At 40.3% G+C, this 18,366-nt stretch overlaps 2 protein-coding genes across 3 annotated transcripts in view; one reads left to right on the forward strand and one right to left on the reverse strand.

The window, feature by feature from the left end:
• NOSTRIN (nitric oxide synthase trafficking) overlaps positions 1 to 18,366 on the forward strand; it is a 143,080-nt gene that overhangs the window by 121,307 nt on the left and 3,407 nt on the right. The window lies entirely within an intron of this gene.
• Positions 14,744 to 18,366, reverse strand: part of LOC141147030 (bile salt export pump-like) — a 108,546-nt gene continuing 104,923 nt past the window's right edge. For both annotated transcript variants that reach the window (XM_073633998.1, XM_073633997.1), the window contains one exon: positions 14,744 to 17,985. In XM_073633998.1, the coding sequence (XP_073490099.1) occupies positions 17,785 to 17,985 (201 nt within the window). In that variant the 3' untranslated portion in view covers positions 14,744 to 17,784. The remainder of the gene's footprint in view (positions 17,986 to 18,366) is intronic.

The following is an 18,366-nucleotide window of genomic DNA, read 5'->3' on the forward strand; positions in this document are numbered from 1 at the left end:
CACTAAAGGTGGTTTTTAGTGCAGATTTCTAAAACTCTTTGGGGTTGATTTACTAAAGGCAAATCCACATTTATTCATGAGTCCTTCAGTTTAAAGTCCATATAAAAAAGATTATAGCAATGTGACCAGGTTGTGTAACCATAAAATGTCCATTCACAAATGGAAGCCTCCACAAGGGGATTAGAAGCAAAATCCAGCAGGAGCTACAGAGTATAAAAAAGAAGAGAGGCACCTCTAAGTGTAGCAATATGGTTACATTTAATGAAGGTACAATATTTAGCAACTCACATGGGTTAAAGCTGTCTCCATAGACCATCCTCCTCACCGCCAGCTCTCACTTCTGTCAGTCTGCAATCGTGACCGGGAAGACTACCCTGCAATAGAGTACAGCTTTACCCCGGATGCCTGCATACTTAAATGTACCTGTTTTAATCATCAACCATGTGAGTTGCTAAATGTTGTACCTTCATTAAATGTAACCATATTGCTACACTTAGAGGCGCCTCTCTTCTCTTTTATACTCAGTTGTGATATGATGCTACTTGTATATCAAGATATCACTTGTATATCAAGTCAAATTTTGTTTTCTTGTCTTGCAAAACGCTCTCAAACCAAGTTACTCTCAAACCAAGGTTTTAGTGTACAAGAAAAAATACTGTTTTGTATTTTCCTTGTATGTCCCCCCTCAGATCTACTTGTAGTGCAAAGTGGATTTGCCTTTAGTAAATCAACCCCAATGTGTTTATTTAGCTTCTGTAACAAGGCGTAAGTTAGTGAAATTGTTTTTTCAGTTCTGCCTTGAGGCACTATTGGGGTTATTTACTAAAGGCAAATCCACTTTGCAGTACAAGTGCACTTGTAAGTGCAGTCACTGTAGATTGCTGTAGATCTGAGGGGTAGATCTGAAATGAAGGGAAGCTCTGCTGATTTTACCATCCAATCATGTACAAGCAAAAATGCAGTTTTTTTTATTTTCCTTGCATGTCCCCCTCAGATCTACAACGACTGCACTTCCAAGTGCACTTGTAGTGCAAAGTGGAGTTGCCTTTAGTAAATAACCCCCACTGTTTCTCAAAGGTCTCGCAAAATATTTGTATATTCTGGATTTTGAGACATAGCTATGAATCTGGCGATATTCCCATTTTGTCTCAAACTGTTTGTTCCCTCTTTGTTTGGATTTCTGTAATTGTTTTCAATCTGCCTCCTCTGAAACAGTGTGTAACCAAAAGGGGGTCTATCCCTATCTGTGTATAGCTGTGATAAAGTATTAATTCCTGGCGGGATTCTAGCAGCTTCTTGAAGGTACACTGTGTTACTGCTTCTTCTGAGAATACGGAGTACTTGATATCCCCCAATAATGTACTCCTGCATTGTAATTTTTCTTCTAATGGTTTTTATAGGAATTTGAGCTTTTTTTTTTTTTTCTGCCTCTAAACTCCTCTCCATGTTAACCTATGTGTCTGTGAACACTGTAGGCATTTACAGAAGTTTAGAGGCAGGGAAGTTTAAAGGCAGAAAAACCTCATCACTTGTGCATTCAAGAGATCAGCTTTTGAGCATTAAAAACACCTGACAAGCCTAAACGCGTGTAAACACGTCTAGATGCATATTAAAGCTAGGCGCTTTTAGCACTTTCGTTTTTTTCTATTTCAATAGCCAGAATAAATTAATATTCCAGCCAATGAAATGAATAAACGCTCACCTAAGCGCACCTGAAAAGGCACGGCTTAGGAGCTTTTTTGCAGCTGCTTTCCTCCTGCCAGGAGAAAAGCGTTTAGAAGAGTCCTCAAGTGCATGAGGCTTAAGTGCCCATTCACACAGGGGCAACACGACTTCCAGCGTGACTTTGGAAGGCAACTTGGACACGACTTGAGTATGAATCACAGCACGACTTGGGGCAACTTACAACACAACTTGAAGTCGCCTCCAGAACAGGGAACTTTACAAGTGGCCAATCAGAGCTTATCAGCTGTGTGTGAGAAGGAGGGGGCTGGCTGTTTAGTTGAGGAAATTACGTTCTGTTTCCTTTCTGCTTCCTGTAAAGTTGCCTCAGTATGAACAGTGATCAGACTTGGAGGCAACTTCCATTGAAATCAATGGGTACAAGTTGCCTTCAAGTCGGATTGAAGTAGTACAGGAACCTTTTCTGAAGTCGGAGCGACTGCAGTAGTGTGCATTAAGACGGATCCATTCACTTACATTGATTTTTTCATGTAGCGCGACTTGAGGCGACTAGGGGCGACTTGGGGCGACTTGAAGTCGGATCCAAAGTTGCCCCTGTGTGAATGGGCTCTTAGAGGTTTCATTTCATTTGTCATACTTCATTCCCCAAAGCACTATTAATAGTGGGAGGCGAAGGTCCATCTATATTATTACTTACTTGGATCCAAGTCAAACAAGTGATTTCCATTTTTCTTGACACTCAACTTAGTAAACAACATAAAGCAGATCTTTTGCTTCCCGAGGGCACTTTTCAATGCCGCCGCAAAATGATTAGAGTTTTTCAACATATCAACTAGATCAGCCTTTTTCAACCAAGGGGGCCATGGTACCCAGGGGTGCCTTTCTGGGATCTTCAAAGGTGCCTTGAAAAAATGCCTAAAAATTGCCACAAATTGTTCAAAAATTGTCAAAAAGCCAGCAAGTGGATCAGGCCTGCCTTTTTATTATACAAAGTATCAAGTTTTTATTGTGTAGCATTATAACCTTGGGCACCATGCAGGCCAACCACTGTCATCCTAACAACCAATGAATTCATCGAGTGATAAGGAGGATGTCAGGCGTCTGCACAGCATCCTTGTTTGCCCCTCCCCCCTCTGTCAGCACTGTGGTCATGTTAGCAGAAAGAGGGAAAGAAACTGAGGGAAAAGAGAAACACTGGAATACTAGTCAGTACCAGGTTAGAAATCAAAGACAGAGGGAGAGTGGTTGGGTAGTCCTCAATGTAACACGGCACCTCATCCCAATAATTAGAGAATCATATGAAGAAAAGAGGGATGCAGCGGTGCCAAAAAAAACAACTATACTTAGATAAAAAACATGAATTTTTATTAGCAAAGTTTTAAAATAAAAAATACATAAACAAGGTGTGCATCAAATATAAGACATTTATAACCATTTGTAGCGAAATTTTACGAGAATTAGCCTGGAAGTGTGGCGGCCAGTCCCGTGAACAGGTATTTGAGGGTCCTACATGTTTCGCCAGAAGTGGCTTCCTCAGGGACAGATGATTATACCTATATCGCTACTATACAATCTATAAAGAGAAATTAACAGTCAGAAACAGTATGTACAATGTTACAACTGGAATAGAGTCAAAATACATTGAAAAGAATTAAAATGTAAGTGGACAATTATTGTGGAAGGTGGGTTGGCGTATTGATGTGCGCCGCGACACCTGCGGCTACATTTTGGGTTGGTGTTCGCAGGTTCATGTCTGACAGCTCATAAACATAGTAAATTGTCCACTTACATTTTAATTCAATGTATTTTGACTCTATTCCAGTTGTAACATTGTACATACTGCTTTTGACTGTTAATTTCTCTTTATAGATTGTATAGTAGCGATATAAGTATAATCATCTGTCCCTGAGGAAGCCACTTCTGGCGAAACATGTAGGACCCTCAAATACCTGTTCACGGGACTGGCCGCCACACTTCCAGGCCAATTCTCATAAAATTTCGCTACAAATGGTTTTAAATGTCTTATATTTGATGCACACCTTGTCTATGTATTTTTTCTTTTAAAACTTTGCTAATAAAAATTCATGTTTTTTACCTAAGTATAGTTGTTTTTTTGGCACCGCTATAATCCCTGCATCCCTCTTTTCTTCATATGATTCGCTAGTCAGTACCAGTTTGCAAAAGTGGAGGAATAAATCACCCCTTATATTGGATGGCCAACATGTGTGGATGCTGCTGCAACATGTAAAACTTTATTTTAGTCTTTTTACATTTTAGAAAGGGGTGCATAATTTTAAGGGGACCTTGACTAAAAAAGGTAGAAAGGTTGAGAAACACTATACACAAATTGTGCACCTGTAGATTTTCCCCTAAAATTAGCAATAAATATTTTAGCATTAATCTCTCATTTAAAAATGGTATTTTAGTTGTTTGGTTTCTTTAAACAACATTAGTAATAATGACAACTTTAGCATGTGCCTTTACAATAAAATGCTCAGTCAAATTCACGGTTGCTTGATTGAGATATTAGGGGTTATCTTTTTTCAAAAATTCATTGTTTTGTCTTTTCAGAGAAATTCTTATATAATATAATATGAGTCAGTGCCAGGAACCAAGAGGCTCCTGGGAAAGTACAAACATTCATTCTATTGTACTTTGCACATTCTGTTTGTCATTCTGTTATTTTAGCTTCATCTGATATTTGTTGATCTGTCAGTCTCTGATCTATCCTATTTTCAAAATAACCAAAGGAGCCAAAAGGAAGGCAAAACCTTCAGAAAATGTGGTCCAGTTTACCTTAGCAGAGAATTTAATGAATTTGTTATCCCTCTCGGTACACTAGACAAATTCTGTATTTTTTTTTAAAGTGTCTGTTCCAGAAGGCCCAAAGCAATCTGGTGTGCCCTCTAGTTTCAGTAGCTGTGTATGACTATTCCACATATTTAAAACTCTTCTATTACAGAAACAATTATGCAAATAGACATTAAATGGTTTGTCTCGACCTACATATAATTGTGATAAGTGAGATCTGGTGAACCCCAAAGTGTGTGGAGAGAATAGGCGAGTGGTACTAACCCTGATTTTACCCAGCATTTGCACGTTGGTATGTATCAAAATGGTCAGATGAAAATCTCTTGGCTCATTTATGAATTGTGACACATTTGACGAATCACAACCAAGCTCAAGACACATTTGGCAAAAAGCAGAGGTATCATGAACCTTGACTAACTAGGGCAGTGTTGGCGCACCTTGACACCCCAGATGTTCTGGAACTACGTTTTCTGAGATGCTCATGCACTCTGCAGTGTAGATGAGCATCATGGGAAATGTAGTTCCAAAACATGTGGGGTGCCAAGGTTCGCCATCACTGAACCAGGGTCTTTAAATGATCCTGATAATGTTGTGTCATAAGTGGTCATAAACAATCTAGAGAGCAATACATATCTGTAAACCTATTTTTTGACTGAAAACTAAAGCCTTGTACACACGATCCGATTGCTAGCCAACAGAGCGTCAGACTTTTGTCCGAAGGGCGTGTGCTGGGAACTTGTCTTGTATACAAACGGTACACAATTGTCAGCCAACAAACACGAACGTAGTGACATACTAGATGTACTACGAGCCGATAAAGAGGAAGTTCAATTGTCAGGCACCACCCTTTGGGCTCCTTCTGCTAATTTTGTGTTAGTAGAAGTTTGGTGAGTGTTGATTCGTGCTTTTCATTTCACGCTTTTTATTTTGCGCTTTTCAGTTTGTGCTTTTCAGTTTGTTTCTGAACGGCCATTCGTCAACCAGACATGTTGCGGAATTGGAGGAGATAACGTGCTATTATTGGCCTTAGAGTTATTGCAATTATTAAGTCCAGTCCAGGAACAGGAGGAGGAGGATTTCTTGGACCAAAAATTGGTTGCTTTAATCGTGACCAATTATGTCATATGCCTTTGCTGCGGGAGCTCCAGGAGAATAATCCGGATGATTTTCAGAATTATCTCTGGATGACAGACCCCTCCATTCACCAACTCTTGGCATCGTTGACCCCCTATATTAAGAAGCAGGACACATGCATGAGGCTTTTATTTTATTTTCTGGTTGAATAATGATTTGATTTGTTATATCGATGCATAGAATGCACTTTTTGGTTAAGTTCAATTGGCAGATAGCATGTCTAATTTTATTTATTTTCTTTTTTTAATGCACAATAAAAAAAAAATGTGTAGAATAATACTTGGCTATGTGTTTTACTTCAAATGACAGTTTGGGAGTAGCCAGTACATTTTCAAAAATACAATGTAAAATTAACAAGGGACACCAACATAGTTGGTTAGTATCTTTGAGATTAAAAACTACAGGATAATAGTGTTGTTGTAACTTGGTAAAAAACAAAACAAAAAAACAAGCATAATAATATTATTCTTGATATCACAAGAAAACAAAAGAATTTTCAAATACATTTGCCATAACTCCATCAGTATCACCAGCAAAGCAGCTTCATTATTATCCCATTAAAGAAGAAGAGAATCATGCCCTGCATTTCGACAATTCATAATTTGCCGCGTCACGAATGGTAAATCTTCCGGCTTGTCCTTGCTTCCGAGCATGCGTGTTTGTACTTTGGACTTGTGTACACACGATACGCAAATCTGACAACAGACCGTTGTCTGCCGCAAATTTACTAGCCTGCCATCCACATGAAAATTGGACAACAATTGTCTGATGGAGCGTACTAACGGTCGAATTTTAGGCAGTCTGTCATCACAGAATTCCTGTCCGAAATCAGATCGTGTGTATGAAGCTTAAGAGTTCAGATATCTCAAATTCTCAATCCATCCTCCATAATTTCTAATGTAATGGGGTTGCCTTCATGACAAGCATAGGCATGCGCAGGGGGTGTGCTGGGTTTGCCTGGGCACACCCTAATCACCCAGTGTGGCGCAGATTCCCCCTGCTGATATTTCACCAAAGCCCCCAACAGGGCTCCAAAAAATTGTAAAAAATAATAAATTAATAAAGGAAGTAAAAATAAAAAACTACTGACACCATCCACTGCCCTACTGACAAGTCCACTGCTCTACTGACACCATCCACTGCTCTACTAACACTGTCCATGTTTTAATACATTTGGGGTGCACACCCTAATGCAATAGGCTGCGCACACCTATGATGACAAGTAGTTACACTAATGGATAAGGATGGATGATACCAACCTCTTTAGAACCAAGCACGCCTAATTTACAAAGTCCAGAAGGCTAATAAGACTCATTAGACCTCCAAAGTACATAAGACCTGTATCACATTTGGTATCTAATAAATCATTATTTCATTCTGTTAAATAATATATTGGTTGTCAGATTGTGAAACCTAGCTGTATTTAGGATAGTTGGCATTATAGGCATATTTGTTGAGCATAATAAAATTCCACTCCGACACACCTTAACCACATTCCTTGGTCCCTTTGATTGGGTAGTGTTAGTTCTGCCACGCACTGTCCATGGATGAGAAAAACAGGTGGATTTGGCAGCTCTGGGCTCTCGTTTACACCACCGGAATTGCTAAAGTTAGAAGACCAGTGACTTTTGCTTATCAGATTGGACTTACTCTGCACTGAACCAATAACTAGGCAAACTTAACTTAAGTATGTTTGTCATCCTTTTACTTTACTGTTACTACTGTCTAATTTGTAATATCCTTTCTGTAAATATTTTCTGCACCATTTTCTATTCTTTTCATTAAAGGATATTTAAAACGATTAAACTAAGTCTCGGAATGCTCTTTATAGAAACGTAAGTACTTGGGTAATGAGCAAACAAATTGTAACCTGTCTGGGCATGGCAGCAGGTGATAAAGACATCATTTAAAGGTCAGCATTACAATGAAAAACAGTGACTGTTGTAAATGGTATGTGTTTTTGTAAAACTTGTGGTGGCATCTATCATGTGTTTTGTAGAGTTAGCTTAGTTAACATGTCCCAGGGGCAACCACTGTCGCCTTCACCCTTGCTTCTTTTAAGGTTAATTAAACATGAATGTGTACACCATTTTAAACCTTTATAAGTAAATGGTATTCCCATAATCAGACATTGCAAGATGCCTACTATAACTGTGAAAGTTTCTACTGTGCTCTACTCTGATTTAGTTCAATTGGGGACTGACATTATGTCTAAGCAATACCAAGTGCCATTCTGATTTCCAATGAGACTAATGATGAGAGAAGTAAAGTTTAGTTTAGCTCTGAAGTAAAGAAAAGTCAGGCTCCTGTTAAAAAAAAAATAAAAATACTCAGAAAGTGACACAGAAGTGGTTTATAGTTAATAAAGGTAATAGGCATCATGATCTGTTTTTAAGGAAGAATTTTACTTTCATATGTTAGGGAACAAAGTGTCTTTTTAAAGCGGAGTTCCACCCAAAAATGGAACATCTGCTTTAAGTGCAGGTGACCCCCTGACATGCCTCATTTGGCATGTCATTTGTTTTAGGGGGGAGCGGATACCCTCTTTTTAGAGGTATCCAGCTCCCACTTTCTCCCGGGGCACCAGAAGGAAGATCACCTCTTCCCCCTTCCTCCCTGCAATCTTCTGGTCCCAAAAGATTGCCCGGCCATTCACAGCACACAGCGCAGCCCGCGCATGCGCAGAGCATGCCCGGCTGTGAAGCCACAGCCGGGCGCCCACAGTAAGAATGCCGGCGCCGTGGAGAGGAGGGGGAGAGGAGTGGGGCTTTGTACGCCCACAACGCTGGACCGTGGGACAGGTGAGTGTCCGATTATTAAAAGTCAGCAGTTACACTTTTTGTAGCTGCTGACTTTTAATTTAGTTTTTTTCAGCGGAACTCCGCTTTAAAGTAGAACTGTGGACACAATGAAACAATGACATATAAGATATATATATATATATATATATATATATATATATATATATATATATATACTGCATTTGTTCAATAGGTGAAAAATATCTGTTAATCCTGACAAAATTCTTGTGAGATGATAACTTACACTGCCCATGCACAAGTAGGGGTTATATAGATGAGGGGGGTGGGGGAGCTGTGTCCTTTGTAATCAGAATTTGATACATTCATCACAGCAATCCTTAAAAGAGAAGTAAAGGATTTTTTTTTTTCCCCATTCATACTTACCTAAGGGAATGAAGCATGGGTCTGATGCTGCATCTGTCCCCTGGCGCCTCCACACTGAGAACCGGGCGATCGAACACAGCTGATCACTTCCTGAGCTTTGTGAGCAGAGAGCTGCTGACTGTTCTCCCTCCTCGCTCATTGGAGCGCTGGGCTGTGGAGGGGGCAGAGTGGCCATCTCAGGTTCTCAGCGGGTGTCAGTCCAGGCACCTGGCGGATCCAGACTCCGTGGTCGGGGTGGCGCGGTGCCTGGACTGAAATCGGTGACGTCAGCAGCAAGCAGACTTCAGCCCACTCTCTGCTGAATACTGGTCACAGGAGTGCAAAACAAATTGCATTCCTGTGATCTATAGGAGAAGTGCAGCCAAACGAGCTTTGGCTGTCCTTCTCCTTTAATAATTTTTGAAAATCTTTAAAGAGCTTGCACTCAACTGGTCTTATTTCTCACATCAATCAAACCCTTGTTGCCAAACCATTTGATTTTCACCCACCTTATTCACAAAAATGGGAGAGTGAGCTGCCAGTATGTTTGTTAGGGAATGATTGGGAAGAAATGTTAAATTCCACAGCTCACTGTTCCATCAGTAGCAATTCAACGGAATCCAACTATGATTATATTTTATGGTGGTATCTGATTCCTAAAAATCCTTAGTAATCACTCCCAAGAAAACAATAATATAGTCGAGCAGGAGAGGAGTGTGAAAGGTATGACAGGGGACAGTACGTGCAGAGGGTATGACTTGGGGAGTGCGGAAGGGTATGACATGGGGAGTGTGGAAGGGTACGACTTGGGGAGTGCGGAAGGGTACGACTTGGGGAGTGCGGAAGGGTACGACTTGGGGAGTGCGGAAGGGTACGACTTGGGGGGTGCGGAAGGGTACGACTTGGGGGGTGCGGAAGGGTACGACTTGGGGGGTGCGGAAGGGTACGACTTGGGGGGTGCGGAAGGGTACGACTTGGGGGGTGCGGAAGGGTACGACTTGGGGAGTGCGGAAAGGTATGACATGGCGAGGTGTATGCTTTAGATGATTTTGAAGGAGGTGGGATCACTGGGGAAGGAGCAATTGGTGTGCTGGAGGTGGGAATTGACAATAAAGAGGCAGAATTCCCCAGTGGAAAAATGAAATTCCAATAAAAAACGCTAACCAGAAGGGTTTTTTACCTGCCTCTAAACGCTGAACTTAAAATATGCTTCTGAACGCCCCAATGTGCATGGACACATAGGATAACATTGAGCTGCTTCTACAGGCAAAACACAAAACTCCTGTAGAAGTTGCATTTTTTTGAGCCAGCGTGCATGGACCCTAACTCAGTATTAACCACTTAAAGACCAGCTGCAGTACTGCGGCAGGTTGGCTCTCCTGGGCAAATCGCCGCCATGGTACATTGGCCACTTTAGGGGGCGCATGCGCACCGCTGGAGGTCCGCCTGCGACGGCAGAGCCAATGGGCGTGTCCAGCGGCTGTGATTTCCGCCGGCCACCCGCGATCACTCCTGAGAGAGACAGAACGGGGATCTGTCAATGTAAACAGACAGATCCCAGGATAGACAGATGGTCTGTTCCTAGTGATTAGGAACAGCGATCTGTGTCCTCCCCAAGTCACTACACTGACCCCACAGTTAGAAACACCTTCCTAGGGAACACTTAACCCCTTGATCGCCCCATAGTGTTAACCCCTTCCCTGCCAGTGACATTTTACAGTAATCTCTGATCGCTGTATAAATGTCCATGATCCCAAAAAAGTGTCAAAAGTGTCCAATCAGTCTGCCGCAATGTCGCAGTTCCGCTAAAAATCATACATCTATCCCCTATTTTATAGACGCTATAACTTTTGTGCAAACCAATCAATATACGCTGATTGCAATTTTTGTTTACCAAACATATGTAGAATACATATCGGCCTAAACTGATGAAGAAATTTGTTTTTTAACGTTTTTTTGGTGATATTTTTTATAGCAAAAAGTAAAAAATATTGTTTTTTTTTCAAAATTGTCGGCCTTTTTTTTGTTTATAGCGGAAAAAATTAAAACCACAGAGGTGATCAAATACCACCAAAAGAAAGCTCTATTTGTGGGATAAAAAGGACATAAATTTTGTTTGGGTAGAGCGTCACACGACTGCACGATTGTCAAAAATGGCCTGGTCATTAAAGGGGCAAATCCTTCCTTAAAGGTCCTTAAGTGCTTAAAGGAGTATTAAACCTAAAACCAAAGATAAAAAATATTCAAAATAGTTCTTAGATATGATGACTTATGATGAGTAGTTTTCTTTTTCTTTTTTTTTTTTGGACTTACCTGGTGATCATGGCACTGGCTTTGATTTATTAAAGGCATCTCCCTTTAAAGGGAAGTTGCACTTTGCAAGGGCATTTTCCCCAGAGCTTAGTGAATGTGGTGAAGATTCCATTTGCAAAGTATACCCAATCATGTGCAAAGGAAATTAAAAAAAAAACATTTTTTTGCTTGCACATTATTGGAATATGGAAGTCAACAGAGCATCACATCATTTACAAAGCTTTGGGAACAATTCCCTCTTTCTTTGCAAAGTGAACAGTCTATTTGCCTTTAGAAAATGAACTCCAGTAAGTTTATTTTTGTCAACTTCCTTTAACAGACCAAGCTGTCCAGCAAAAGTGGCAGTTAGAGGACTGAGATAAACCATTTAACACTGATAACGGTGCTTACCATGGTTAGCTTTTATTATTTTATGCAAAACCTTCATCCCAAAAAAAAAAAAAAACAGTTGCTGTAACTGCTTAAAAAATGTTCAGCTTCAATTTCATTTAAATCTGCTAGTACATCTAACACTACCACACCGCAGATTCACAAGGCTGCTGTCCAAAGGTGTCTCCATTGCCCTTACAGTGATACCCCACTGTCTATCAAGAAATACAAAAGTTCACTCTTAAAACATCTTTGAGCTGCTGCAAAGGCGTGCATCCCAGCATCGTGGACGTTTACCACCCGCCAACCATATCTCACTGGCTAGCCAGGATGATGGAAATCCAACTAATGCAGAACCTTAATATGTGGATTCTGCCTCTCAGCAATAAACTCTTCATCAACCTGATTTACATAGCTCATCCAACATGCCATGGGTGTGTGACCGGGTCTCTCCCCATCCCTTTCTCCCCCCCTCCAATTTTTTTTGTTCTTTCCTACTCTCCTCTTTCCCCCATTCATTTCTATCTTCTTTCCGCTTTCTACCACGTGGACCTAGATAGGCCTTAGAGTTCTGCTATGTTAAAAATATTACAAGTGTGAGAAATGGTGTTGCTCGCCGATGATCACGGCATAGGTTTAACCAGTTAGTGACCGCCCGCCCGCAATGAACGGCGGATGGGGGACCAATGTAGACCCACCCATACGTCGCTGCCCACTTCAGGGTTTAGGGCGCATGCATGCCCCCCTCATTGACACTGCTGTGATTGCACACAGCGGGAGCCTGTCAGCAAGTCCCGGCCCATGAGTCACGGAGGGGACATGGTCAGGGAGGTGACCAAGAACCCAATGGTCACTCTGACAGAGCTCTAGCATTTCTCTATGTAGAGAAGAGAACCTTCCAAAAGAGCAACCATATCTGCAGCACTCCACCAATCAGGCCTGTATGGTAGAGTGGACAGACAGAAGCCACTGCTCAGTAAAAGGAGCATGGCAGCCTGTCTGGAGTTTGCCAAAAGGCACCTGAAGGACTCTCAGAACAAACAAAGTTCTCTGATGAAACAAAGATTGAACTCTTTGACATGATTGGCAAGCCTCATGTCTGGAAGAAACCAGGCCCTGCTGATCACCTGTGCAATACCATCCCTACAGTGAAGCATGGTGGTGGCAGCCTCATGCTGTGGGGATGTTTTTCAGTGGCAGGAACTGGGAGACCAGTCAGGATTGAGGGAAAGATGAATGCAGCAATGTACTGAGACATCCTTGATGAAAACCTGCTTCAGAGTGCTCTGGACCTCAGACTGGGGTGAAGATTCGTCTTCCAAGAGGACCCTAAGTACACAGCCAAGATAACAAAGGATTGGCTAGGGGACTCTGTGAATGTCCTTGAGTGCCCCAGCCAGAGCCCAGACCTGAACCCCATTGAACATCTCTGGAGAGATCTGAAATTGGCTGTGCACCAATGCTCCTCATTCAACCTGATGGAGCTTGGGACGTCCTGTGACAGACCTAGCCGGCTTTTGGAGAGGACTGGAAGCAAGCCTCTTACCCACTGACTATGGGCCCTGGCATTTAAGGTGTATGCCTGGGGGACCCTTGGAGTAATTTTACTTTGGATTCAAGTCCATGTCTCCCCAAGACACACAGACTCCGGGACTCTAGGCCTGAGATCAATGTATAGAGCCTAGCTGCCTCATTGCCAATAGTGACTGCTTCACACTGTGAGACTCAAAGCAGATGGTGATGTCACCAACTCAAGCCACCTGTCTGGGGTTGCCTGCTATAATGTGTTTATTGTAGGTAGGTCTAGTGTGGCTCCTAAGGGTCTTTCATCCATTGTTAAATGTGCTAATTAACACACCTATTGTCTGCTAGCAAACTACTGTGGGGATGTGTTTATACTTGTAATAATGTGTATTGTACTTGTAAACTCGAAGCCAGCAAGTCTGACCTAAAGTGGGGATATCTGATTAATCACAACATTATCTGGGTGGGCCTTGAGTCATCTAGGATGGTTTAAGTGACTAGTTAATTAGGGCATGGTAATTATATTCCTGTGTGCAGTTTGTATTGTTGGGGTAATATGATTGGGAGGGGGATGTCCTCCTGTGGGGTATATATTTTGTGTAAGTTTGTTCAATAAACAGTTCTTATTCTGGTTTGCTGCAAAACTGGTATTGCCTAGTTCTTGGGGTAACTATAGCCAGATTCACTGGTCTTTTGTTCCAGAGCTTGGGAAGCAGCTTCTTGGCGGAGATACCCAGTCAGGGTGTCTGGAGTCCGTCACAGGTCCTGCTAAGAAGAGTGGGAGAAACTGCCCAAAAATAGGTGTGTCAAGCTTGTAGCATCATATTCAAAAAGACTTGAGGCTGTAATTGGTGCCAAAGTATGGCTGTAATTGGTGCCAAAGTGTGGAGCTTCAACAAAGTATTGAGCAAAGGCTGTGAATACTTATGTACATGATTTTTTTTTTCATTTTTAATACATTTGCAAAGATTTCAAACAAACTTATTTCACGTTGTCATTAAGGTGTATTGTTTGTAGACTTTTGAGGAACATAATGAATTGAATCCATTTTGGAATAAGGCTGTAACGTAACAAAATGTGGGAAAAGTGAAGAGCTGTGAATACTTTAGTTATTAATGTATAATAATATACATTTATTGGGACTTTTTTTTTATCAAAAACATGTAGCAGAATACATTTTTGCCAAAATTTATGAAGACATTGTATTATTTTTTTTATTATTGGATGTTTTATAGCAGAAAGTAAATAATATTGGGGATTTTTTTTCAAAATTTTCATTTCATTTCGTTTAGATCACAAAAAAATAAAAAACCCAGTGATGAACAAATATCACCAAAAGAAAACTCAAATTGTGTGAAAAAGTTATTATACATTTTGCTTGGGCATAGCATTGCATGACCGCGCAATTGCCGGTAAAGTAGCACAGTGCACAGTGTAGCAAAAAATGGCCTTGTCATGAAGGGGGGGAAAATCTTCCGGAGCTGAAGTGGTTAATATAACATTATATAAGTTGATGTTACTGAGGTACAGAAGTACATTTAGGGAAATGCTTTGTTAACCATGTGAATAGCTCGCTTTGTATTGTGTGCTCTGTCATGGTCGTGAACTTTCTGTTCTGTGGAATGGTAATGCCGTTTCTGTTAAAATAAATAATTTGTTAAAAAAAAAAGTGAATACTGTATATACTGTAAGGCCACAAAGAAGCTGTTATTAAAAATGTTTATTTCAGTCATTGATACAGACAATTTAATTATAATGATTAGCCATGAGCCATTAAAAAAAACATTTCTAGTTTTTCAAAGTCACCTTGCTAAATTGAACATCTTTCAGAAAAGGTCTTCTATTTTTTTAGATACTAATTAGCCTGCAGTGGGCTTTGCTTTTTTCAGACTTTTATATCTGTTTTCTGTAGTGAATGGTTGGATGTCTAGGTGCCTCTGCCATATTATCTCACTTGAAGGGTGCTGATTTTATACGGTTTTTATATAAATTGTCCATTCAGAGACAGTCGCCAGTTTCATATTTGTGTGTGCACATCTCAGAGAAAAGTAAGGATCAATTCACAGTAGTGTGGTAACCGGCGTTTTTTCCGCAATGTAAAACGCCAGGCACTGTTAGGAGACATTACTTTTTGTACATCCTATTCACATTGCAATGCAGCCCAGAGCTGCACTGTAGTGATCTGAGATAAAATGCAGATATGCAGGCGAGTGCAAGGCAATCCACTGCCTCAACTCATGCGGCGGCCAATTGAACTTAATAAAATGTCACTGTGTAACATTTCAATAAAGTTTGTTTAAAAAAAAAAAGAGAAAGAAACAGTGTGATACACTGAGATTGGCGCATTGGCACTGCAGTGATCCCACCGGACTGCACTGCATACTAACTGTTGCATTGTGACACAGTGGCTGGTGTGAATGAACTCTTAAAGCTGAGCTCTAAGCAAATACAGCTAAATATACTGCCAAAATACCTAATAGGAAGTTTTTTACCTGCCAATTCATTTGCATCTCTGTCCAACCAGTCCTGAAATGTAAACAGCTCTGCCACACAGCACAGTCTTGTCTGCCAGACAGGAAACCTGTTGCCTCGAAGTAACATTTATAGGGCTTTTCTCTCCCCCAGCCTGTGACTGTACAGTAAATGAACAAGCAGCAGACCAATCAGCTGACACTCTGACATCTGCTATCAGCATTTTCCTTGGTAGTGCAGGAGGGCTTCAACACCTGTGATTGGCTCCCTCTCCCAGTCTGAACGCTACGGTAAAACAGACTACAAGCCGGTAATACCAATTCAAATTCAGGTACTTACATTGCTTACATACATTCAACGATGCATTAATTAATACAGAGCTGCATTATCGTGTGCCTTTTATAACTGCCTGGAGATTGGTTTAAAAAATAAAAATAAAAAATAAAGATCTTAAATATCAACTTTAATGGAAAAAAAATATTCTTGTGTATTTCCTGTGTTGTATTCAGCATCTTCCTGAATTACATTTTGCAAACCCAACTTTCAATTAAAATTATAGCCATTGGCTTTTTTTCTCTCAAAGTGTATTTTTTCAAGGAGAATACATCTAATTTTCTTTACATGGTATTGAAGTATGTTTTAAAATCTCTCTATTTAGGACATAGCTCCCAACCGTCCCTGATTTCGAGGGACTGTCCCTGATTTGGAACAAAGTCCCTCTTTCCTCTTCATTTGTCCCTCATTTCGGTCTGATCTATATAATTGTATTTAAAATGCACTACTTATCTATCAAAAAGTGTTTCTCAGTGCTAAACCTTTCACCATTTCTAAAACTCCTGCATTTGTAAATTCCAAAAGCCAATATAAAGAAATAGTAGTGGTAAAAAAGCACTTCTGGGTTTAACCAATCTTGATTTTGTACAATTCTCCTTTAAGGGGGGTGTGGCAGGGGGTGTGTCCTATGCCTACATACTTTTGCTAATAGGTGTCCCTCATTACCATCTCAGAATGTTAAAAGGTATGATTTAGGACCATATTTTACGATACAAATACACCGAATCAAAGTGTACATAAATTTATAAATATATCAATATATATTAGAAAAATTATTATTTACAAATCTAACTAAAATTTGGTAAAGCCCCAGTGAACCTTGCCTTTTACCCAATGTAAAGTGTTACTGATATACCTCTGAAAAATGCACATAGTGGACAGAAACCAACAGCCTTTGTATATATACAGCATGCTAGTTTACATTTGTATATGTGGATAAGTGTCAACCAGCCTGATTGAACAATATTACGTACCAACACCATTGCTGAGTCTAGAAGTAATCCTAGATGCCCCAGTATATTTAGTGTCTACCAAAGTCGCCATCTTATGAGACCAGGTCTGATGGACACCACAGGAAAATCAACGATTTAAAGATAAATTCTGGATTGAATTTTATTAATTAAAAGAGTTCAACTTGATTGAAGGCTGTGGTGATACACCACCTTGACACCAAAATGTCATATATGCTTCCCAATTATACTAATATACTAACTTTGATAAATTAAACAAAGTGAACAGCCATGTGCCTAAAGGGTTGGTTCACCTTTACAAAAAAACAAAAAACTAAAATTGAACAATGCCACCTGCTATAGGTGTAGGCCATTTACTGGAAAACTCCTAGAACGTTGCTAAGAGAGGCCTACTCAGGCATCATGAGGTATGTAAATGGTCTACGCCTATAGCAAGAGCAATATTCAGCTTTAGTCAGAGCTGCACAGTTTGTTTTTATTTAGAGCTACTCCTTACCTGTATAGGCAGTTTTTGGTAAAGGTGAACTAACCCTTTAAAAACAAGAATGCTGCCTAACTTTCTTAATTTCTATTATTGTGAATGGAATCTGATGTTTCCTGTTTTTCTTAAAAGTGCTTGATGGCTCCTTTATTGTACCAACTGGCTTCTAATTAATTTGAATTTGCTTACCTCTGCAATAAATAACTTAAAAACACTGACTTTTGAGAATGACTATTTCATTGCTGTTATATGGGAGTGGCTAAAGTAATTCACACCATTGCCATAACTCTGTCATTCCTGCAGTAAAGCCAAATTGAAACTGTTTTTTTTTTTAGTATTTTAGTTGCATACATTCAGCTTTGAATGTCCAACTGTCACAAGTAAGAAAAAAGATCAGACAATGCTTACTGTACTACTTCACAGCTCATAGGCATTGTTAATATGATATTTAGATCCCTAGAGCGTCTGCCCTCTTTGTGTATCGATTACTCCTTAGCACTCCTGTATTTGATACATTAGTCTGTTTTCATTAACTGATAGGTGCTCCAGTCGTGACAAGTTTGTAGTAAGCCCCTTTCTTCTCCATGAGTTCTTCATGTGCGCCCTTCTCAATCACAAAGCCCTGAGACATGACAGCAATGATGTCAGAGTTTTGAATGGTAGACAACCGATGAGCGATGACGATGCATGTACGACCTTCTCTTGCTCGGTCCAGGGCCGCTTGTACTGTCTGAAAACCAAGACCACGCAATAAATATCATGTAAAGCAAAACTTTTGTCATTAGAAATGATATTGTGTGTGAGATGAGCTAGCAACAAACAGTTTCATTGAGGCACCATCCCTAATTTACATTGCAAAAGACGCTTGATGGTGCTCCATCTCTACCATAGGTAGTAACCAGGGTGAATCGGAAACTCCTATGAATGGTGGCACAGTTAAAATACAAAATACTTCAGATATAAATAATGTATTGAAATTCACAATTGCAGCATTATGTCAGCATAGAGGATCAACGTGTTTTGCATAAACTGCTTCTTCAGGATCCACCAGTGGCGGCTGGTGCTCAAAAGTTTTCTTTGGGGGGGGGGGGGGGGGCACAAACAAATACCA

This window comes from Aquarana catesbeiana, linkage group LG06, assembly GCF_042186555.1.
Source record: "Aquarana catesbeiana isolate 2022-GZ linkage group LG06, ASM4218655v1, whole genome shotgun sequence".
Classification (NCBI taxonomy): Eukaryota; Metazoa; Chordata; class Amphibia; order Anura; family Ranidae; genus Aquarana; species Aquarana catesbeiana.